The following is a 23,697-nucleotide window of genomic DNA, read 5'->3' on the forward strand; positions in this document are numbered from 1 at the left end:
TCTGACCCCGGTGCTCTTTCCTGCCAAGGCAGGGGGTCGGACTAGATGATCTACCTAGGTCCCTTCCGACTCTAGCTACTATGAAACTATTTATGTCAACCTTTCTCTTCACAGTGGCACATGCAGGTCCACGATCCCCAGATGAGCATAAACCAAAGCTAGGAAAGTATCATTGTGCAGCAGAGGCCTACACCCACCCTCAGGTCTGAGTATTGCCAGATCTGTTCCTACAGACCAGGCAGGCTTGGATGTTGGGATTTGGAACCTGTAGCATCATACTGGTAGGAGCTGGTTATATGCTTGTCTGCCACAACAATTGCTACAGAGGAAATTTAGACAACCAAGGTGGGGTACATGACACAAATAGGTAGGCATGTAATCCTGCTCCAGCCTTAATACTGACCGGAAATGTTTTGCTCTGAGTGAGTAATCAAAAACGTTTCATGTTAAACAAAAGACAAGCGCATGGGCAAGAAGCGTGACACTAATTGAGTGGTAGGATGCTGTGCAGGCTACATCCCAATGCCCAAATATAAGGTGACACCTTTATTGGGCAAAGATGCCAGTCAGAAGCAGAATTTGTGCTTCCTTTCCTGCCAGCTAGAAGGGTGTGCATTTCCTGAGCTATGTGCAGCAGTTTAACATTGGGAATGTGATTTCTGTTATAGGAATGATGAGCCAATCGGTTTAATAAAAACAAAAAAAACCCCTCTAAAGTGGGAGGAAACTTGCTGAAGGTTCTAAATTGTGGGATACTCTAGGAGTTTAACAAGTCTTCCTATTTATTCTCATGGGCCTCTCAAGACCAGCAGCCACTGACTGAGGATGAGATCCTTGCCTCTTGACATCTATGATAAGTGATGCACAGCAAGTGATTTACCAAAGCTGGATGTAGAAAGCAGTCTTGGGTATAGAGTACTTCATGTGCTTATTCAATTGTCAACTCCTTGTGGTAAATATGTTGGGTGCTTCACATTCCACTCTGAACATATTGTCAATGTCCAGCACTAGAATAAATAGCAGTGGTAAAATCCTGGTCCCATTTACTTGAATGAGTGTGTTGCCTTTACTTCTATGAAGTTGGGATTTCAGTATTCATTTTCCATAGTACACTTTGTCCTGCTTTTAAGCAGTGATGCCTTATGTTCAGGCAACTCCAGCTTGTGTTTTGCAATCTGCCATACCTGGATTTGGCTGGGGCAGAAAAACATCTAGCTAAAAACACTGGCATGATGGGCCAAAACCTCTGCCAGGCTTGAATGCAGTCTAGTACTTAAGTATTTGAGTCATGGATCTTTGCCCCTAAAATAAAACAGTGGCTAAGCTGCCATGTGCTCTTGCTCAGAGGATTAACAAAGCAGCTGGGCACCTGGGGCAGTAGAACACACGACCTAGGGACAGAAATTACACAAATTGGTAACAGGCATCAGAAACCAATTCAAATCTGTAATGCAATAGAAGTTCAGTGCACATAAACTGCTTTCAAAATGGTTAAAACTGGTTTAAGATAAACCTGGATGGATGTAATATCACACTTGACTGATTTTAGGTTAAAAGGATTTACTGAACTTCTGTCCCAGATCCTTTCCAAGTTCAAGTTAACCCAGCATCCCAAGATGCTTTGCACCTCCCCCACAAACCTCTGCTTCCAGGGTAGGCAGGCTAGCCTTGACCCAAGCTGTCTGTTCCAGCAGAGAAGGGAGGCATGTGCCTGCATTTATGGATTCAAAAGTCAATGTCTGCACAGTTTAGCTTAACCTTCAAAGATTGAAGCTATTCAGCCTCGAGCTTTTTGATTCTGTGTACTTAGCCATGGGGGATGTGGAGACTTCCGGTCACTACTGTGCCACTGGCATAATTGTGTGGCTGTGGTGGCAGCTCATATCTTTCTGCATTCCCCCATTCTCTGACTCCCAAGTCAGCACCCAGTGTAGCTGCACCTTATAACTTTGTCATTTCTGGCCTTATTTAGATGAACCTTACAGAGATGGTAGCCCCTTCTGAGGGCATGATTCCTGCTAAATTTCAAGGAGATAGGTGCAGGGGGGTTGGAGAAACTGCACCCCAAAGTCTTGAAAGCAAAACTCATGTCACGTATATATGTTAAGCCACAGTGGGGTCAAAACTACAGGCATGCTAGCCCCTGTGGAGGCCACAAAGCCTGCTAAGTTTTACAGAGATAGGTGCAGGGGGTTCAGGGAAGCTGCAGACAAACAAAACTCGTGACATGGGTGACACTGTGTATGTGTTAAGGTGCAGCAGGGTGAAAGCTGCAGGCACAGTGACCCCTGCTGAGGCAATGAAGCCTGCCAGCTGTCAAGGAGATTGGTGCAGGGGTTCTGGGGCCCTGCTCCTCTATCTGCTGACAGGCAAAACTTGTGACATGGGTGCTTTTGCAACTGTATCTCTTGGGGCACAGATGGGGGGCAGGGAAACTACTGCAGGCCTGGCTGCTAGGCCTTGCTGCAGCCACAAAGCCTGCTAGCTGTTAAGGAGATAGGTGCAGTGGTTCTGGGGTCCTGCACCCCTAGCTGCTGACAGGCAAAACTCGTGACATGGGTGCTTGGGCAACTGTTGCCTCATCAGGCAAGCAGGAATGAAAATCCCTCATCACTTGCCACTACAGAGCTAGAGGTAATACTTGACCACAGTATGAACATGAGCCAGCAGTGCAATGCTGTAGCCAGCAGGGCCAACAATGCCCTGGCATGTATCAACTGATGCATCTCCAGCAAAACTATTGCAAAGAAGTGATTCTCCGGCTCTATTCGGCATTGGTGAGATCACAGCTGGAGTACTGTGTCCAGTTCTGGGCTCTCCACTTCAACAAGGACGTGGTAAAGCTTGAGAGAGTCCAGAGAAGGGCCACCCATATGATCAGAGACTTGCACAGCAACCCATATGAGGAAAGGCTGAGGGACCTGGGACTCTTCAGCCTGAAAACGAGAAGGCTGAGAGGGGACTTTGGTAGCAGCTAACTGCTACATCAGAAGTGTACATCTAGGGCTCAGTGAACAACTGTTCACCAGGGCACCCTTGGGAGAAACTAAGAATAATGGTCACAAACTACCTGAATATTGTTTCAGGCTCAACGTTGGGAAAAACTACTTCACAACTAGGTGTCCAGACTGTGAAATAAGCTCCCTCTAGAGGTGGTGTGATCACCTACCCTGAAAATCTTCAAGAGGAAACTAGATGGTCACTTTGCTGGGGTCACCTGACTCCCTGTTGTCTTTCCTGCTTGGTGCAGGGAGCTGGACCCAATGATCTTCTGAGGTCCCTTCCAGCCTTACAATCTATGAGCTGTTGGAGCCTAAGTCTTAGGAGATGTCTTTGAAACAGTTCTTCCAGGCCCCAGAACCGCCCCTCCCAGCACCTGTCTGCTTGATAGCTGACAGGCTTTGTGGCTGCAGCAGGGCCAACAGCCAGGCCTGCAGTAGTTCTTCCCGCCCCATCTCTCCCCGCTGCCCCAAGACAGACACAGTTGCACAAGCACCCATGACATGAGTTTAGCCTGTCAACAGCTAGAGGTGCAGGGCCCCAGAACCCCTGCATCTATTTCCTTGAAACTTGGCAGGCATTATCCCCTCAGAAGGGGCTACCATTCCTGCAAGGTTCATCCAGGCCAGAAATGACAACGTTATAGGCTGTTTCAACTTTCCCCATTATAGCCTATGGGCAAAACAACAAAACAGTGTCAAAACATTTTGACTTACCTTGTTTTGTTTTGACTCTGTCTGTTCTGTTTCAATTTTGCTGTTTCAACCCTGAAACAGATAAAAAATAGTGTTGAAACAAAACTTGCAGTGAAATTTTGTGCAGCCCTAGTAAATAGCACATGTAGAATGTATCTATAAGATTGTAACCAGGTGCCATGACTCAGAACAGGTCAATTGCTCTGACCCGCTTCACCTGACCTCCTGATCAGGGAAGTTGTGGTGTGGATCAGGTCCCGATCATTGTTTAACAGGCACTTGGGTCAGGTGGACTGATCTCCTTGGCCTGTTAAATCTGATCTGTCCCAGCCCTGCTCTGGTGTAAATCTCCTTTCATACATATACTTGAAGGGATGTTTGTCAACATATGTGGAACTATTCTGCTTCTCTTAGTCAATAGCAATGGGCTGAGCTGTAGAACTATAGCACGCAAACTGAATTTGGAGAGGAACAGGGTAAGCAAAACAGTTTTAGCAGGAGGATTTTATTTTCTGAGGAGGATTTTTCTGTTATTATAAATAGTACACTGATAGTATACAAATACTGATGAAGAGCTTAAAAGTAGGGGTTTTCCTTAAGCAACTGAACTCTTTGGAATATGAGAATGTATTTAAATTCTCCATTTTCCTTTTGCCTTCCCAGTTCCTGTTTCCTGTCTGTGATAGGAGCTTTCCAGATCAGAACCTATTCTGTTGACTTAGGCCAACTCAGCTGTTGTTCCTGACCATGTAGTAAAGATGTTTCATGAAAATAAGCTGCATTAAAATAACATTTTTAAGTTTGAAAAACCCAGTTACTCAAGTGTTACAGGATTTTGGATTGTCTATGCAATCTTGTGTATATGCACTGACATACAGCCTTTAATTATACCATCTCATACTGCTGTTGTCTGCAGAACCCCTGTTTCATTCAGTGCATGGCAACAGAATTGCTTTAAGGACTGAAGTTAGGTGTTCAGTCTTTCCCTCTGTCTTCCTTATTCAATGAATGTGCCCTCTGTATTACTTACTGTATAGCACCCACATACTATGTAAAAACTTAAGTATTCATTTCTTCCTGAGTTTCTGTTCAGGATCACTGTAGCATCTCAATGCTTCATAAATGTTAATGAACTTTTGCAACACCCCTTGAAGTAAGTAGGGAACTACCCTTCCCATTTGACAAATAGGGAGCTGAAGATCAGGAAGACTAAAGCTAAAGTTTGCTAAAATGAGTGCCTCAAATTAGGTGCTCACCTGGAGGTACCTAGGGACTGATTCCTCTTCCCCAGTTAAGACTGAGTTGGATACTCAACACTTCTTAAAAACGGGCTCTATGGAATTTCAGATTAACTCTTCTTCTCTCAAAAAATAAGTTAATTTACAGTTAGTGGCTACTGCAGAACATTCAGCCTACATGACTTCCCAGCACAGCAAACAAGGATAAAATCCTGAACACCAGCCTAGTGCTTTGACCATTAGACCATGCTTTCCCCTCCCAGTTGTCCTGTCTGATTGTTAGTAAGCTTACTCACTCTCCTTCCATGAATTGCACTAATGGAAGCTTATCATTAGCTTTAATTTTTTACAGGCAAGAAGGGAAGAAGCAGGTTTGGGGCACCAAAGCATGAGTTTTCCTTAGCTGGTTTGACCAGTCAGTGAACATGGTGTGGTCTGGGGATAACTCGTACTGCATGAGTAAAGTCTTTGTTCTAGTAAAAAGATTATTATTGCAAAACCTGATTTCAAGACACATTTACCACAGTGGTGGTAAAGAATGACTTCCTCATGCAGTTGAGCCTGGTAGCTGGTGGGTTGAGTAAACTGTAAAGATTAATAGGGGACTTCCAAAGATAAGTATCCATGCATTTATATGATACTGCCCTTGTAAAATGTACACTTATCTTGATGGTTGTTCAGAAATTGTCTACTGAATTGTCTATCCCCTTATGAGAACCGGTGCTGCTCAAAGGGAAAATATCTGCAAAACTTCCTACAAGTTATTCTGAAGTCTTAGTTCAGTTTTAAAGCAGGAAATCCAAAGGAAGCAGGCTCTTTAGTAATAATGAAAAGGCCTCCTCAGAGCACCCTTCAGAGCAAATGGTGTGTGAGAGAAGGCTGTGGCAGAGGCTTCTGGGAAGCTGGGGGCTGAGGACAGTAGAAAGATTTGTAACTCAAATTTCTGGAACTCTCTTTCCAAATTTCACATAAACTATTTCAGATCGTTTCTCGTATTGCTTTAGACCAGTGGTTCTCAATTTTTTTGTACCAGGTCCCATTTGTAAACATCAGTGGCCAGTCCTGACCCAGTGCCCCTCACTCCCAACCCGCTGCTCCCCACCTCAGGCCCCAGCCTCCTCGTGTGTGGGGCATGAGGGGGCCTGCAAGGGAAAAGCCATGGCTTCCCACAGTTTTCTCCTTTAAAAGAGAAGAGAATCCATTTTTAAAGTTTGTTTGGAACCCTTTTGACATATTCTTGCAACCCACATTTGAGAAATGCTGCTTTAGACTGAATGCATTCAAACCAAGGGGTTCTTCTGTGCAGGAAGTGTCATTCCCTGTATTCGCTGGAGATTTTTGAACTTGGTGCATCTGATAGCATTGACCAAGCTGAGGAACCAACTGCATGCACAATGCTGAATTAGCTTGCACTGTCATCAGACCCTTAAGCATAGAGGTCCAATTAACATGTATCTGACTATAGCAAGGTAGGCAAGGCCTAGATATGGAACAATGTGAGTAACGTTATATGTTCTTTAGCGGTACAGTTTGAATGTTGATTTCCTTTCTCATTGGCAGTGGCAGCAAGCCCCGTCTCCTGGCAGAAAGATTGTGCAGGAGGCCCTGAGAGCTGGTGTCAGGATCTGCAGACGGCAGTGGAATGTGGGGCCGTGGAGCTGTGTCAGCAGACTGTCTGGAAGCAGCAGCCGATGGTGAGTGTGCTGTCTGAGCAGTAGATATGGTATCTTCTGAGTGCACTTGGTATTTTTACATGCTGCTGTTTGTAGTTAGGGGACCAAGGTGACATCTGACTTCCATTCCCATGTAGTTATTTGTCTCTTCCAAGAATCTTGTATTGCATCTTTCTTCAAAATCAACAGGACTGCACTAGGGGAATGCTCTCACTGGGGGGATGGTGGGGAGTGATCGGCTGATTTACTCTAGCTGGAGAAGGAACATTTTTGCCATCCTATGAAAATTTTCAAAATATATTTCTATCCTTAATCAGTCTGGCAAGTAAAAATCTCAGAAACTGGCATGCACTGAAAATCTGAAAAGTGTTCAGTTAAGGTCAATTTAACAATCTGGGTTTCAAAGATGAGGTTTTTTCCAATTTTATTCAAATTTCAAAACAGGTTGCTTTTACTTGCAAATGCTACAAATTGTCTTGTAAAATATGTCAAAAGACCCTAAACGTTTCTTCCACTAACTTTTTAAACCAGGAAATTCATTAAAGCTGCCCATTTTATGAACAGTTTGGGTTTCAATGATGGGAATTTTTTGGTGAACAAAATAGTTTGAAAAATTCTTGATCAGCTCTAGACTTAGCTCTCTTGCCACAGTCTTGTCACACTAAATGGATTACACCAATCCTATTACAGGCTGCCCCTAATCTAACAGACCCTTGAAGTATACAGACATGAATGTATATCTGTAACACCAACTAGAGACAAAACATAATTTCAACGATCATATTAGGTCACATTCTGGAGAATTTGCAGGATTTCTGATGGTAAGAACATAAGAATATAAGAAATGCCATACTGGGTCAGGCCAGTGGCTTAGTTAGCTCACTATCTTGCCTTGACAGTGACTTCAGAGTCTCTTTTCTGCTAGTTCAGAGCTCAGCATTGTGTACGTATAACTCAGGATTTTTTTTTCCTATGTACGTTTACTTTGCACTTGTCAACACTGTCGTTCATCTGCCAGTTTCTTGCCCACTCAGTGTTGTGAGATCTTTCTGGAAGTCCTCGCCATCAACTTGGATTTGGCTTCTGTGTGAGTTCAATGCCGAATTATATAAGGACTGAATTAAGCACAGGCTCAGACCTGGATGTTCAATTTAAAAAAACTTTTATTGTTTCACAAAGTCATAAACTAAAGGGGGTCTGTTGGTTCACGAGGTTCCCAAATCAAGCCCTTGCTTTCTAACCTGGAGGCTAGGTGCGGCTGCCTGATTCAGTAGTCTCAGAACTAGTCAACAGCTCATTTACAAGGAGTCCCTTATCTTTTTTTTAGACAAAAGAAACAAAACTGTCCCCACTCTGACAGTGAGGCATCTAACATAACTTTACTATTACTTATATATGATAACACATATACATATGTATTTCTAATTCTTACTTCTATTGGTTATTAGTTAACTTATCTATATTATATCAGGTGATACGCTCTGTATTATAATTTTTACGCTGCTTATGTTAAGTCTTAATGACCTTTATGTTTCTTATGTTAATTCTCAATAACCTTTATGTTTTTTATGTTAATTCTTATGTTTTGCTGTTTTTAGCAGGGTTAAAAGGTCAAGGCTTACATAATATGCGTTTGTTTTTCGTCATTGCAGTTTAGCCATGCGGTTTCCTGTTTTAACAATATAAGCTGCTTGCTTGCAATTTTTATCCTTGTCCAAGGGTGAGACGGTCAGCATTTTCATCTAAGGGTCAGAAGGTGATTACCAGAATGTCAGTCGCTGACTCCTCAACCTCCTTGAAGAATTCTGGGAGTTTTTGTGCATTGTTCTTAATTAGGCCTTGCTTAGCATAAGCACTATCTCACAGTTTCCTAGAAAAATCTAGTGCCAAGTGCTGCTGATAATAATTAATAAACTGGAATGTGTATAAAATCCTCAGTTTTCCTAAGAATTCTGTGCAATGCTTCTTGGGAAACTGAGGGAAATAATTACAATAGCCTAGATGTCTGGAATTATTATTCTCAGTGTGCTGGAAAAACTCTAACTTAGTATAAGCAGTAGAAACTGACAGGATGCTGGATGCAGAAAGACAGAGGGCCCAATTCTCAGTTTCTGAGCCTTGTGGTTGGGGCTGGAAAAAGGATGGGTGATTAAGATGGTTTTAAGTTTTATCTTTATCCTCCACATTCTGGGGCTGTTCAGGGCTCTGCCCATTCTCTGTTGTAAGCTTGAGTCAGGCCTGGGGCTGCTCTTCTTCTCAGGAGCCCTTATCTTTGAATGGCAGAGAATTGCTGTCACGCAGTGCATTTTGATCACCTCGTTGGCCTGTTCTAACAAGTCCTCATGGTTATGTTGGATGCTGGAAACAAGACTGGGGAAGAGTCTTTACAAAAATTCTTTCCCTGGAGACCTCTCTAAGGCCATTCACAATTCCCCTTTAAGGTCTTTTTATGTTGCTAGAGAAGTGAAAATAGCCTTAATGTAAGTGGGAATTAAGTCCTTTGCCTGTCAACCAGTTACAGAGAAATGGGATCCCTTTTGGCTATGCTTGGTGAAACAGGCAGAAATGTAGAGATGACTTTGGCCTACAGAAACTGGGTTTGACATAGCAGTGATGGTTTTGAACAGCGTGTTCTCCTTATCCTGAGCTCTTAGACCATTGTGGACAGATATGATCTTCTGCAGCCTGTATCTATACCAACCATTCCAGTGTTCCAGTAAAAGATATCACCCACAAGAATTCTTGCCTTCTGCAGTTTTGTGACTCCTACATCCTACATCGTCCTCCTCTTTCCACATTCTCTCATGTTGTACCCAGTCAAGCAATGGCATCTTTTCCCTCTTTCTTAATGCGGTATGCAGGAAAAACTGAATCCCTGCGTTTTAGTAAATGAAGTACCATACTGTTTTGCATGGGCAGCTGGATTTTTCTGAGAGACACTTTCATCCCTACTTAATGCCTTTGAACTGGGAGATTTTCACTCTGTATTGTTGGGGATTTGTTATTAGTGCCACAGGTTTAATTCTGCTTGGGGATACTCTGTTTGAATAGATTTCATGTGACTCAGCCAAGTGTGACTCCTCATACAGATGTTAGTAGGTCCTTTAGAGGTATGCAGAGGTGGGGAGTAGGAGTTGTGCTCGACAGGGATACGGGAGCAGTAGACATTAAGGGGAATGGAATACGAGAGGGGAAGCTTTATCCATTCAGTAAAATGGTGTTGCTTGCTGTATTTTGTTTCTACTATTTCTACATATTTACAGTTTTCATCATGGATGATGTTCCATCCTTCTCTTTGCTTCAATCCTCTATCCTCATTCTGTGGTGCTTGTCCCTTCCCTCTACTCTGTGTCCCCTCTCCTATGCCCTCTTCCAGATACCTTGCACTCAGACTTTTTCTCTTTCAATCTCTTTCTCCATCTTAAGCCAGTTCTTCCTTCCTTTCTTCTACCTCCCCTGCCCTCAGACAGGAGGGGAGGTCTCCATGCTGTTTTCTCTTGTCCTCAGCTCTCAGCCCCTTCCCTCTTGCCCCTTTTACTCCTCCTTGCTTACCCCATCTTCCCCTCCCAGCCATACCTTCTGCTTCTCCCATCAGCAAATCAGTGTATGGCAGAAGTTCTTATATTTATATACTAGTCTGTTTATCTATATATGTATCAAGAACCAGGTCTTATAGTCTTACCTCCATTATAGTTCCTCTCTCATTCGCAAAACATCACTGAAACATACTTCTCCGCAGTAAAACCACAATACCTTTGAAACACCATTTCTGATCCATTGTCCTGACAAAAGAATTCTCAGAAGAATTCAGCTGTGGATTAGATGGGCTGTATGAGATTTCAAGATGTGGGGTTTTTAAAGGCTGGGGGAGAAGAGGTTGAAATGTGTGCCTAAGATGAGAAGTTAGCTTCAACTGTCACTCTGTAATATGGAGACAGAAAGAGAAAATAAACTTTCCTTATGTTTACCAACATGCAAATCCCTCTCAAAATACTTTTCCATCTTTCCCAGAAAAGCATCAGGTGTAATGTGTGTAAAATACTGGTATCCCTGACGGGGAGGATCCTGCAGGACAACTGTACAGAGGTAAGTAGCTTAACGATCCCAGCAGCCTTTCGGGCAATAGGAACAGAGAACCTTGACAGCAGTAGTACTTTAAGTCCAAGAAGAATATCATGCCTGACTTTTGTCCATGGTGTTGGGGGAAGAAGATCTGCTGTTAGGTAGATGATCTAATGTGAATTAAACCTGAAAATTAGGCCTGTGTGAAGCAGCTAGTATTTGCTTCGGATTCAGATTTGGCCGATTGGATTTATTTATTTATTTTTAAGTGCCAGGACACGGGCTGGGCAGGGCAGGCATTGACGGGGCTGGGAGAGTGGCGGGGGTTGGGTTGGGTTGGGGTGAGGGGTGCTCAGGGGTACTGGGGGAGCAGGCAGGGGATGGGGGTCCCCCCCATGGTCCCCTTCTCCCCCTGCCCCCTACTTACCGGCACAGAACCTGGATCCAGCTCCCTGTGGCGCCAAGCAGGGACTCCCTGAATCTCCAAATCTTTTCTGAATCAATTCTGAGGCTTTGAATCAATTCGGACCTTTTAATTGGTCTCCTGATTCAATTCAGATTCAGAGATTTGGCCACTGAATCAGGCCGAATCTCCCCCGAATCAAATCAGCAACCAAAGCTTTGCACAGCCCTACTGAAAATGTCTTGTTGGTTGTAGGTAGATTACAGTATTCCTAATTCTAGGTCAGCAACTTCCATACAGATGTTGGTCCTGATTCTCATTCTAGCTTGAGGCCCCTTTACCCTGTGCTCTTGTGGTCTAACTGTGTGAGCTGTAATGTAAAAGGTACCCTGAAGTGGGGGTAAAAAAAGAATTGATGTAATTGTGAATCTGGTCCACTGTGTAGTAAATAGGGTCCCTTTCCCTGCCTCCTCTCTAAGAAGAATCAGAGTACCAGTTTACCTCTGATAGATCATTGTCTAGCTGCAAAATATTCTGTCATTTGAACTGGAATTGAAATGCTCTGATATTTGAAGAATTGATGGTGCATCCATCAGCTTTGCTTAAAGATTCTGGATCAATCAGTCATGGGACACTCTTTTCTTTGGAAGAACAAGTGTCCTGTAGATGGGGGCAAGTATCATTTCCTTTGGTCAGCACTCCATGAAAGAGAGAGTTTAAGATAAAAATATCTGCTGAACTTGCCCAAGGGTACAGCTCAAGGGCGTTACCAGGGTTTGCAAGGTCTCCCCTGAGCATGCAAAGAATGGATGCATTGTTTTTGCCTTTCTGGATGTAGCAGAATTCTTTATGGATGTGTCCTTAATGGTTCTCTTCTCTTCTCTTCTCTTCTAGGAAAAGCTTCGTGTTTTCTTGGTTAAGAAATGCCAGTACCTTCCTTTTCAGGATTGGTCAGTCAAGTGCAAGAAGATGGTGGACAATGGCGTAATGATTCTCCTGCAGTTTGGCAAACAAATATTGGTAACATGTTTGGGAGCAAACAATGTTGTTGACTTCTGGTGCATAATTAATGGCAAGGTCAAATCTGTTGACTGGTTAGGGGTTGGGTTTGCTAAGTGGGAGGGGGTTCTCCTGCAGAGGAGCCTTGTCTCTTGGTTCACAAGAAAAAAAGGAAGGAGCCACTCTTGCTGGAAACATCACATGAGCTTTTTGCAGTTTTCAGTAGAACAATCAGGAGTTCCTGCCTTTGGAAAGGCAAAGCAAAACCCGCTATTGTGTCAGATGGACCAGAGATCAGGAGGACGGTAGCAATAACATTATTTGGTTACTCCAATAGTGGAAACAGGACAGCTAACTTTTCTCACCCTCCCCTCAAAACCAGGAACCCCTGGGTCTCTACAAATAAATGTTTTGTTTCCTTTGAAATTTTCCATTTTTCTAATTAAACAAAAGTTAGATTTCAAGTTAGGTTGGATTTGAAACCTCTTTGGCTTTTAATTTTCCTTCCCCTTTTCTCTAAACAGAAGAGGAAGGTGGAATAACCCCAAAACCAAAGAAGTCTTTCAACATGAAACAAAGGGGACCCCTTTCATTTTAAATAAATAAACATCCACAAGACAAAGAGAAAACGTGTTTTCAGATGAAAATGATTTAAAATGAACTGATGTATATGAACTGATGCAACAGAAAGCTCACGTATTATGAGTACCTCTAGCTTTTTCCTTTTATTTTTTTTTTCTTGCTCAGTTTGAACTACTTATCTAGAGACACTCCTGCTTATCCCAAACACTGTTGGTTTTTGTGAAGCGTCTTAGGTAATGAGGTTTCATAAACTGTAGGCAGATAGACAAGCTGAAAAACATTTCCTGTGGTGGGGATTAGTGTGGAATTGTACCACGGGTTCAGTGAGATAATAACATTGGTTCCATTGCATAAAAGCATGGGGGGGAGGTGGCAAGGGAAAAATATGCTTCAAATGCTAATTTTTTTTGCTGAGCATTCAAGCATCTGTCTGTTCATTTGCTTGGCTGCTTAACTAATATTGAGGGGCCTTAAGCAGCAGGGATGGGGGCTGCTTTTTGTTTACACCCATTCACTTCTCTGAATAGCAAGACTTGGAGGTGCATCAGAGTGGTGACTTGTCCTTTTGTATTCTTCCCAGGCTAACCCTCAGGCATTGTGTGGTACCTTCAGGTTTTGCCTGTCCCAGGAGAGTCAAATGGGTGCTTTGAAGTTTCAGAAGCCACTGCGGTCTGATGGGAAAACGGTGATGGACTTCCCTGAAATGGCACCTCCCTACATCGCTAATGTCCCTCTTCTCCTTTATCCTCAAAACAAGCCCCAGCAAGAGACCTGGGTGAGGATGAAATATGGACAGATTCACTTCTGCAGTCAGTAAGCTGCAGCGAAAAACAGGAGACCTTGTGTTCCATTGTCTCAGTACTTGTTAACAGCTTATAGCAGGGCTCAGCAACCCCTGGCATGTCTGCCAGAACATGACACATGAGGCCATTTTGCTTGGCACACCACAGCTGGCCCATGTTCTGGGCAGCTGCTGCTAGCCATGGAGCCCTAGCTGTTCCCAGCATGCAGCTGGGAGGTTGCAAGCAGGCTGAGCTCTGTGGCAGGCAGCAGCTGCCCAGAGCCTCAGCTGGATGTGGCAGGCACCTGGGAGGCTGCAACTGTTGCGCCATGGCCTGGACCCTCAGCTTAGCTCTGCAGCCAGCAGTGACTGCATGCATGCCTTGGGACACACAGTGAGGAAGGGGCCGGGGTTGCACTCCCCCAAGTCCCTTCCCTGCCATGCACCCCAAGGCAGGCATGCAGCTGCTGCCACCACGGAGCCTGGGCTGCCCACAACAGGTGGCAGGCAGGCTGCAAACAGTTGCACTGGGGTCCTGAGCCTCAACCCAGCTCCATGGCTGGCAGCTGCACATGCATCTTGGGGTGCACAGTGGGGAAGGGGCTGGGGGCAGCACAGCCCTGGTCTCTTCTCCATCTTGTTCCCCAAGGCACATGTGCAGCCACTGCCAGCAGTGAGCTAGGTTGGGGGTCCAAACCCCAGTGCAGCTCCTTGCAGGCTCATGGCTGCCTACTGTGAGCAGCCCAGGCTCCATGGCAGGTGGCAGGAGGCTGCCTAGAGCCTGGGCTGCTTGCAGCAAGCATCCACGAGGCTGCAAATAGCTGCACCAGGGTCCAGAGCCTCACCATGGCTCTTTGCTGGCAGAGGCTGTACATGGATTTCATGGACCATGGCAGGAAAGGGGTGGGACTGCGCTGCCACATCAAGGATTGGGCCCCTCGCAGCTCTCCCACCACCTGCCCCAGCACACCAACACTTTCCATGTTCAGGTTGCAGGGGGTTTTTTTTGGGCCCTTGGCCTAAAAACATTGCTGACCCCTGGCTCATAGCTTCTTCTTAGACATGGAAATACACCCAAGGCTTTATACAAGAAAGCAAGGAGCCTGCTCAGGTTTCCAGTTCACAGTTACACTTCCAACACAACGAGGACCAGTTCCTCAGCTAGGGTATAAGGCAATGGTACTGCACTGATTGACATAAGGTAATGTATTGTTCTGGCTTTAGTCTGAAATGCAGATCAGTCCTTTGACTTAACAGTGCCTAAGGGCTTAATTTTTTTTTTCGAAAGGAGACTCCTTTGTTGCTTAGGCCTTGAAGCGATGAGCAGAGCAGTGTATACATATGTTTACAAATAGGTCTTAACCTCTTTGCCTTAGTTTTCCTCACAAGTCAGAGAAGATAATGCTTGCCTTATAGCAGCGTTGTAAAGATGAATTTTTTTAAAGGTGTAGAGGTAAGTATTGTAAATGGGTTCTCTGTTAATGGGCAAGACACAATAGCACCATAAGTTTGGGCCACGTGTATTAATCTTGGTTTCCCCTATTCTCTTCTAGCAGGAAGGAGATATGTGTGGAACCTGCATTCAGCTGATAGCCGATATTCAGGAAGAAATGAAATACAACTTCTTCCTTGAGTCTGTAGTTGCTGAAGCTAAGGAGGAGTGTGCACACTTGGGACCTAACATGGATGACAAAGTAGAGTAATTTTGATCATAGTAGGATAAGAAAACCTCTAGGGACAGTCTGGATGATACTGAACAATTGACTGTTTGTGCGATAAATGCTATTAATATTCTGATTTAGAGTCTTTCTTCACAGTCTTTACCTTCCTACCATCTCAGGTGGATAAAATATTTCTGGCTGTGCTTGTTCATGATGAACAATGTATATACACATATAAAACTTCCACTCTCTGCTCCTTCAAATCCTTCCTCAACCCATTCATACCCTGAAGCCAATATGAAGTTAATTAACTTATGGCAACTAAGCTAAGGGTCCACTTGGGGCAGATTGACAATTACTGTTTTAAAAAAAAAGCATTGTATATATGCAGACTCTGTTTTCAACACCATCCTGCCTATTTTGCTTTTGTTCATAGATGGTGAGCTTTTTGGGGCAGAGACCATGTGTACTACTTCTGAGTGGGTACATAATTCACTACCATTTTATTTACTGGGCCAACTCATCAAACACAAAGTTTTGGGTCATAAATGATTGAGTTTGGGATTTTCAAAGATGCCTAAGGAGCCTCAGTCCTTACCTCCCTATGGTTCTTGCTGAGATGCTACTACTTCCAGTGTGGTGTACCTAGCCCCTCCCCACCCAGCTTTTTGGTAGATACCAATTTTAAAAATGTCCTTTTACCTCCCTCCTTTCGAACTCACACACCTATCTCTGAGATAAACTATCCCTAAGATTTAACTAGCATCTTGAACACTGACTTTAGGGAGAAATGTTATCTGAAAGTAAGGCAAGGCAAAAAATGCTAGAACTTTAAGACAGAAAAGTAGTGTTTAATGCAAAAGTCTGGAACTTCCTTTATGGTAACAGTACATAGAGTGAGTCAAAGTACTGACAGATTCAAAATGTGCATTGAGATCAGACTATTTGCTGTGGAAAATGTTGTTTTAATTTTCTGACATTGCTGAATCTCCTTCATAATGTTGCATCACTGGTAACTCCTGTGGTGAGTGTAGCGTATGGGTATTTACTTGAATGTCTTTCTCTCTCACACAGTGCAAGAGTTACCTCTCTGAGTACTCAGACTTAGTTCTCCAGTTGCTGACATACATGGTAAGCTGAATATAGTGAGAACACCCCATTCTTCATCAGAACTTGTTCTGGCAAGAATTACCTTAATGTCTTGAAGGGACTGTGATGCATTCTAAGGATCTCTATGGATGTGTGTGAAAAGTCCATATCAAATACTCTGCATCTCTTGTCAGGCCATGCAGTGGGGCAAGTGGAGTCTGGAAAGGTTAATATCGGAATGCTGTTAACTAAACTATTGGTGTATTTTCTGATTTTACCAATCTCACTCTGAAGATGCAGAAGGCATACTCTTGTTCTGCCAGAGTTGAATGTAATACAGCCAACCCTAGCTAATTCACCATTTTGAAGTGAATACAAATAATATCAAATTGTTCATTAGTGACCAATTATCAGAAGCTGATAATTGGGAGGACCAGGGAAAGGGAGAAGAGTGGAGCATTGGAACAACAGCAAATTAAACGATAGTGGCAAAGTGACCAGGGTTTACTCTATATGACTTAGCCTATACACAGTGGGAAAAATTTATTTCTAATATGGCATCTACATCCAACTTCATAGGCAAGGAGAGTATTTCTCACCTTATACTTGAGTAGGTCCCTCCCACTGGAATAAATCAGTCTCCATTGTACATCATATCACCTAATAGCATATCAGCATGCAGGTCAGTTTTGGGCACCTGAAATTTGAGCAACCTTAACATTGGTTTTGTCTGGGACTGTGTTAAAACTCCTGTCCTGATTAGGTCTGATCAGGGCCTGTCTCTCTCAGCAACATGAAAAATGGCATTTAGTATGCTAGAGGCTAAACTGAAATGGGTAAAGGCCAATTAAATGTTTGTTTTATATTGGTAAAGTAGCATAGCTGAAAGCTGGGGAGAGGTGATTTCCTAAGTAGGTTCTTCTGTATGGAATTTTTGCATATGTAAAGTCTGAATGTTTGGGAAGGTTTTTTCCCCACTGAATGTAACTGTTGTGTTATCTTTCTTTCCACAACTCTGCTTCTTCACTGACAGAAAGATGAGGTATGTGGAAAACGTGCCTGTGGTAATGTCTTTGTTTTTATCTAAATCATTGTAATGTCTTTTCTCTGGCTAATTAGTTGTGTACAACATCTGGTTATTGTCAGCTTTGACAGATACAAATGATGTTTAATGGGATGAAAGAGAAGGGGGAGCAGATGTCTTCAGTGAGCAAGTTGCTGTTTCTGCTCCAATGTGAAGACCTTGCTTTGATGATGAGGAAGACTTAGGGTGATCCTCCTGACTTTAACTCTGTACTCAGAAAGGGTCCAAATGCAGAGCTGATGGAAAATTTTCAAGGAAAAACGTGATGAAAAAATGCAGATTTGTTGAAGTTTGAAATGTTTTCTAAAACAGTTCTATTTTTACTAGATTTGTGATTTTTCAGTGAAAATAACTAAAATTAACTTGTGTTTTTGGTCTTGTCTGGGCCTGTCATTTTTGTTTCTTGAAACACATTTCTGGCTCTTCTCTAGAGGTAACCCTTCATAGATTTCATAGAAATTTGGTCTGGAAAGGAGCCCGGAGGATCACCGAGTCCATCGCCCTGCCCCAGGGGCAGGAAGTCAGCAGGGATCATAGGATCCCAGCAGGATAAGCATCCAAATGTGTCTTGAAGGCATTCAAAGTGGGTGCTTGAACCGCCTTGGGTCATAGCCAAAGGGTGCTTGACCTTTTCTGGGTCACAGCCAAAGTTTGGGCTCTGAATTGAGAATTAAAAATAAGGCCTTCACTATCCTGCTTTCCCAGCACCTCTATGTTTGATAATTTTTGTCATGGAAGACCTTGTGTAGGTGGGAAGAATCATGGAATCATTAAGAGGTAGGGTTGGAAGGAACCTCCACAGGTCATCTAGTCCAACCCTCTGCCTGAGGCAGGATCCTCTCTTTCCAAGCCATCCTATACACAACCATAATCTAACTTAGTAAAATTACCATCAACCCTGACACAACACAACACATAACACCCTAACTTGCCACAGGTAAAGCAGGAGAACTACAGCAGCCAATGTCCTGCTTCTGTAAAAGGTTGTTAATATATAGGCAAGAGATCCCAGGTAGAGGGCCACATCCTCTGCTACAGAGAAAGGCAAAACCCCCACAGTACATCCAATCTGATGATGGGGTAAAATTCCTTCTCAGCCCCAAATATGACAATCAGTCTGACCCCAAGTGGAGGGGCAAGACCCTTTAGCCAGGAACCTCCAGCTTTTAAGTCCCAGCAGGATCATTGGCACACACCAGTCAAAATCCCCAACCTTGGCTCTGAGAAAAAAGAAGGAATAACTCCATGCAAATGAAAAGGCTTACCCTGGTATAAAACCAGTGTAAGATTAGCATTGAACTTCCTGTGTCCGTCATGGTACAGAGACATATCATGCTGCATGCACAGAGTGCTGTGGTAACATTAATACTTTGATCTGCTTATCTAGTGAAAGGCAGTGCCTAGCCAGACAGTCTGACATATTGCTCTTAGGCTTTCCTTTCACCCATACACAGCCTTTACCATTGCTGTAAATTGTCCACTGATATTGCAGAAGCTTTTTCGTGGCAAGGCCTCCTTACACTTTAACTACAAGGGAGGAAAGAGCAGAGGTTATGTGGCTGCATTGGTGTTTTAGTGCTGGTTGCAGAGAACATAGACATGAAGTGATTCATCTTTTTACAGATATGAGCATAATGTCTATGACACAGGTTTAAATCCAGACTAGTTACAGATCCAGCGTCATCTTGGCAGTATTCTAAACAGAGGAAATGTCATTAGTCCACTGGCTGGACAGCCTATCCACAGCTATAGCAATTACAGTTCTTTCATGAACACTTGGTAAAACAGCCTCACACCTATAGTAGTTGAGTGCAGTGCAGCCCTGGAGGTCTCTCTTCCTTCCTTAGTCAAATTGGTATAGATTTTCTGTTTTTCATGATTTGTGTGTCTCTCTCTCTCTCTAGCAACCGAAGGATATTTGTGGCTTGGCTGGACTCTGCACTTCCCAGAAATCCGTTCCCTTCATAACCCTGTTGTCATCTAAAGTGATGAGCATGCTTAATGTGATGGAGCCGGTGGAGGTAAGATGAGACTTTCAGCACCCTCTGCTGTTTACTGCAGAAAGAACAGGCCTACTTCTGCCTTCCTATAACCAATATAAGCCCTGGCTGAGGAATGAAAGCTATACAAATAAGGGTTGGCTGCCAGATTTGTTCTAAATATTATGACTATCTTGGTAAACAGCACTGAACTGGTTAGGTAATGAAGCTTCTCCTCTTTGAAGAATGTTCCCTCATACTGTTACCCACCTCAGTATTTACCAGCGACTAAAAATTAAAATGATAAAGCAAGAAACACAGTACAGAAGTAGGACAGGATCAGGTTTAGATTTGGTCAAAATCTCTCAGTTTGAAATGTTTCAATTACATATATCTTTTTATGAGAACATTTATATTTTTTTCCAAATGTTTTTTACATCCTCTCCCGTCAGCAGTAGTCAGGACAGTCCTTTGTAGTTGATCGTAACTGCATTCATGAAGTACAGTTCTACAAACAGTATCCAACAAACTACTGTAGTCCTTAAGTCTTTGGCAGGAATGATGGTTAGACACAGGTTGGAACTGTCAGAATCTCAGACCCTTCCCTTTTTTATGGGATAGTGGCACATGCATAAAACTGAGTAAGATCAGCTTATTCTTGGAGAGATTGCAAGGCAAAAGGAATGTCTTCTGGACGATTAATAGAGTTTGCTTGAAATAGGAAGGTGGAAAGCAAAAGGTTCCACAGACATGACCACAATTCCCTATTACATTAATCATCTTTTAAGTGTTGCCATGTTATTATACTTAACAGGAAAACCAGGGTGCAGAGAAACCCACCCCCCTGTGCAGTGTGTGTGAAATGGTGATAAAGACAGCGGAGAACCTGTTGGAGAACAACATGACAGAGGTACATGGCTGGTGAAGAAGACATCCCTAGTACACTGATGCTTAGAAACAGAGCTTATTCAGGCTATATATGCATGCTCCTCTGGGCTTAGAACATGTTCTCCTCTGATATGGGGGAGAGAGAAGCTTTGGGGTTGTTGGAAGTGAATGAATGGAATTCCATAAATGCCTGAGGAGTGCTGCTTGCAAGCTGCCTCCTGACTGAGGAAAAGGCAGGTTTGGGAAAGGCATTGGCTTAGGCACTATTTTGCATGAATGGTTTATGCATGAATATGCCCAGTAAAAGCTTTGTCTGTAGCAGAGGGAAGGGTTATGCAGAAGAATAAGAGCTTCCTTATTCCATGGAGGGGGCAGGGAGAGAGATATGCAGGGATAGACTGCAGGAACTTATTCTTCCTTCTCACCCCTGCTATTTTTGTGTTCCAGGATGAAATAGTCCATGGAATAGAAAAGGTCTGCTACCTCCTACCACATGGGGTCTTGGGGCAATGTAAAGACTTTGTGGACTCCTATGGCAAGGCTGTTGTTGTCATGTTGTTGGAGGCGACTAATCCTGAAGCTATATGCATCATGCTGAAATGCTGTCCCAAGCATTCAACCCCTTTACAAACTGGTAGGCATTGGGACAGCACATTTGTGTACAGAATTCATTGGTTTACATTTGAAAAGCCCACCTCAAGGGTATGATTTTCATTAGTCCAGCATTCACCTGAGGCCAGCTGCTGAGGTGAAAGCTAGGGAGCCCAGGTCTGGGACTAGGGCATTCTAAGTTGGGAAGAACTTACATGGAAAAGCTTCCAGATCTAACACTCTAATATTGTTTTTCTGGTCAGAGAGAAATGCCCTGGAACAGGCACCAGTGAACGCTGATCAATTCTGCCACGTGTGTCAGATTGTTATTAGTTACATTGATGACGAGCTGCTGAAGAATGAGACTCTGATTGAAATTGGTGATATGCTTTCGAAGGGCTGTCAGGTTCTGCCAGACGTCCTGATGGAGAAGGTAATGGCAAATAGTTATATGGGGAATGGAAGAGCACCATCTGTACATCATCTACAGTGTCACTAACCTACATGATTTTCTGCTACCTTTATCCTTCAGGCCCATATACTTAGGATAGGAAAGTGAAGAAACAGGTGGGAACAAATTGAGTGCTGAGGCCAAACATTAAAATCTAAGTCTTTAGATTGATGGCTTATGTGCTGGAGATATCTCACGGAGTCAGCCTCTGATGGGTGATGTTGAGACAATTATGCAAGGGTTCTTAGGTTCTTGCACTGAAGCTGGTACAGTGCATCTGAGACTCTCTTTTAATGTGCTTTTGGTTTTGAGCTTCTCCACATTGGCACTCTGATCCCTGCTACGATGTCTCTCCTGTTGTTCAGTATCAAAAGGTGTAAGCTCCCTCTTTGCTCAAAGGAAACTGCATGACTGAGGAGCAACCTTGATCTCTGGTAGATCAGTTGGCAATATATGCTCTAATATATAGCAGACTGCCTCTCAATCAGATATGGAGAACAATCTACAATGGGCAAAAATGGAAAGTTGGCAAATCCAGCATCATTGTAAATCTGTCTTCAAAACTGGCAATTCATAGGCAAATTCAGGCATATGTCTGTCTTCCTTTAACCTGACTGTCAGGGTGCTATATCTGAGCTTCTGAGTCACTGACAGTAAATGTAGCTGTCAGAGTGATGTATGTGTAAAAGATTCTGTCCCTTCACTGGAGGACCACTCTCTCTCTCCTCCCCTGGCATCGCCTCCCAAATCCCAGTGGAATCTTTTATTTAGTTGTGAAATATAAGACTACTTGAGATTGCCTGCTTGAATCAGGAGGTTCTACTTTGTCCCATGCAGTACTAGCTGCACATCCTGTCCTCACACCTTTGTCTTTTTCTTTTTTTTACAGTGTGATGAACTTGTGGATCAGTATGAGCCTGGTGCAGTACGACTCCTGGTGCAGATGATGGATCCTAACTTTGTGTGCACTGTAAGTAGCTGTGCCATTGTGAGCTATGGAGAAAGCACCCTGTCACTTCAGTGCTTGAAACTGTGCAAAGTCCAATTACATTCTTGCGCAAGGACAGTAGTTTGTAACTCCTGGTTTCAGAAGAGAACGAGTATAGACGTTGACTAGGGGTATGCAAAGCTTCGGTCACTGATTAAATTCGGAGAAGATTCTGCCCAATTTGCAGGCCGAATCACTGAATCCGAATCTAATCAGGAAACCAGAAAAATCTTCTGAATTGATTTAGAGCCTCCAAATCAATTTGGAAAAAGAGTTGGAGACTTGGGAGATTTGGAAGGCAGTCTTTCAGGGGAACAGAAACTGAGAAGAGGCAGGGGGAACGGGAGGGAAAGACTGACATCTGTAGCTGGCCAGTGACTGTGATATTTCCCTGAGTCTCCTTCCAATCACAGGGCTCTGGGGAGGGATGTAGAAACAGCTACCATCCCTACAGTTTTCATCCTGATGTGACTTAACACACACACAGTCACATATGTCACAAGTTTTGCATATCAGCACCTTGAGGTGTAGTTTCCCAGAAACCCCTGCACCTATCTCCTTGAAACGTGGCAGGCCTCATGCCCTCAGGAGGGACTACCATTCCTGCTGTTTTCATCCAAGTCTGCCAAGAAAGGACAAAGTTATAGGTATTTCAGTGATTCCCCATTATAGTCTGTGGCCAAATCACAGAATCTCTCCAAATCGGTGCCAAATCTTCCAAAGCTGATTTGGCCAAATTGATTTGGGACAATGATCCAAGTCTCCAAGTTGAATCACTGTTCTCAAAATCAGCTGAATCTCAATCTGAATCAAATATTTCCCTTTTCGCACAGGCCCAGTATTGACCTATTTCTAGTAAGGATTATCTAGAATTAGGTATTGACCTATTTCCCCTGCTTGACCCCCGGTTTAAAGTAGGACCTGGGATGGTAAAACCAGGCAGCATGAAGTGTGAAATGTGTTTTTCTGCTAATATTAGATTAAGAATAGTTTCACAGTTTCATAGTTGGTAGGGTTGAAAGGGACCTGAGCAGATCATCAAGTCCGACCCCCTGCTGTGCCAGAAAAGAGTGCTGGGGTCAAATGACCCTGGCTAGGTGCTTATCTAGCTTCCTTTTGAAGATCCCCAAGGTAGGAGTGAACATCATTTCCCTTGGAAGTTGGTTCCAGATCCTAGCCACCCTGGCAGTGAAGTAGCGCCTCCTGATGTATAATCTGAATTTACCCTCTGCCAGCTTGTGACCGTTATTTCTAGTCACTCCTGGCAGTGCTTGGGGAAACAGGGTCTCTCCTGTTCCCTGCTGGTCCCCCTTGGTAAGATTATAGACAGCCACCAGATACCTTCTCAGCCTTTTCTTGTGAAGGCTGAACAGGTTCAGGTCAGAATCATTGCTCCTTCAAGGCATCTTACAGGTCTATTCGTTTAGCTACAGACCTCATTTCTAAAGTGAAAGCTCCCAACACTACCTTTTCTTTGGCTACACACTCAAACACCCACTAGAAACACTTGGAGCTGTACAAGAGGGCTGAAAC

The 23,697-nt window shown here is 43.6% G+C and overlaps 1 protein-coding gene across 3 annotated transcripts in view; it reads left to right on the plus strand.

The window, feature by feature from the left end:
* LOC109312484 (prosaposin-like) overlaps positions 1 to 23,697 on the plus strand; it is a 39,573-nt gene that overhangs the window by 11,396 nt on the left and 4,480 nt on the right. The window contains exons 2-13 of one of the 3 annotated variants that reach the window (XM_019538539.1): positions 6,494 to 6,627; positions 10,618 to 10,692; positions 11,966 to 12,091; positions 13,233 to 13,427; positions 14,987 to 15,127; positions 16,169 to 16,225; positions 17,217 to 17,225; positions 19,175 to 19,288; positions 20,061 to 20,156; positions 20,582 to 20,768; positions 20,989 to 21,158; positions 22,066 to 22,146. In XM_019538539.1, the coding sequence (XP_019394084.1) occupies positions 6,494 to 6,627; positions 10,618 to 10,692; positions 11,966 to 12,091; positions 13,233 to 13,427; positions 14,987 to 15,127; positions 16,169 to 16,225; positions 17,217 to 17,225; positions 19,175 to 19,288; positions 20,061 to 20,156; positions 20,582 to 20,768; positions 20,989 to 21,158; positions 22,066 to 22,146 (1,385 nt within the window). Of the gene's footprint in view, positions 1 to 6,493; positions 6,628 to 10,617; positions 10,693 to 11,965; positions 12,092 to 13,232; positions 13,428 to 14,986; positions 15,128 to 16,168; positions 16,226 to 17,216; positions 17,226 to 19,171; positions 19,289 to 20,060; positions 20,157 to 20,581; positions 20,769 to 20,988; positions 21,159 to 22,065; positions 22,147 to 23,697 lie in introns of all 3 variants that reach the window. The other 2 variants (XM_019538537.1, XM_019538538.1) reach the window with 2 other exon arrangements.

Source organism: Crocodylus porosus, unplaced genomic scaffold (genome assembly GCF_001723895.1).
Source record: "Crocodylus porosus isolate Cpor-Errol unplaced genomic scaffold, CroPor_comp1, whole genome shotgun sequence".
Classification (NCBI taxonomy): domain Eukaryota; kingdom Metazoa; phylum Chordata; order Crocodylia; family Crocodylidae; genus Crocodylus; species Crocodylus porosus.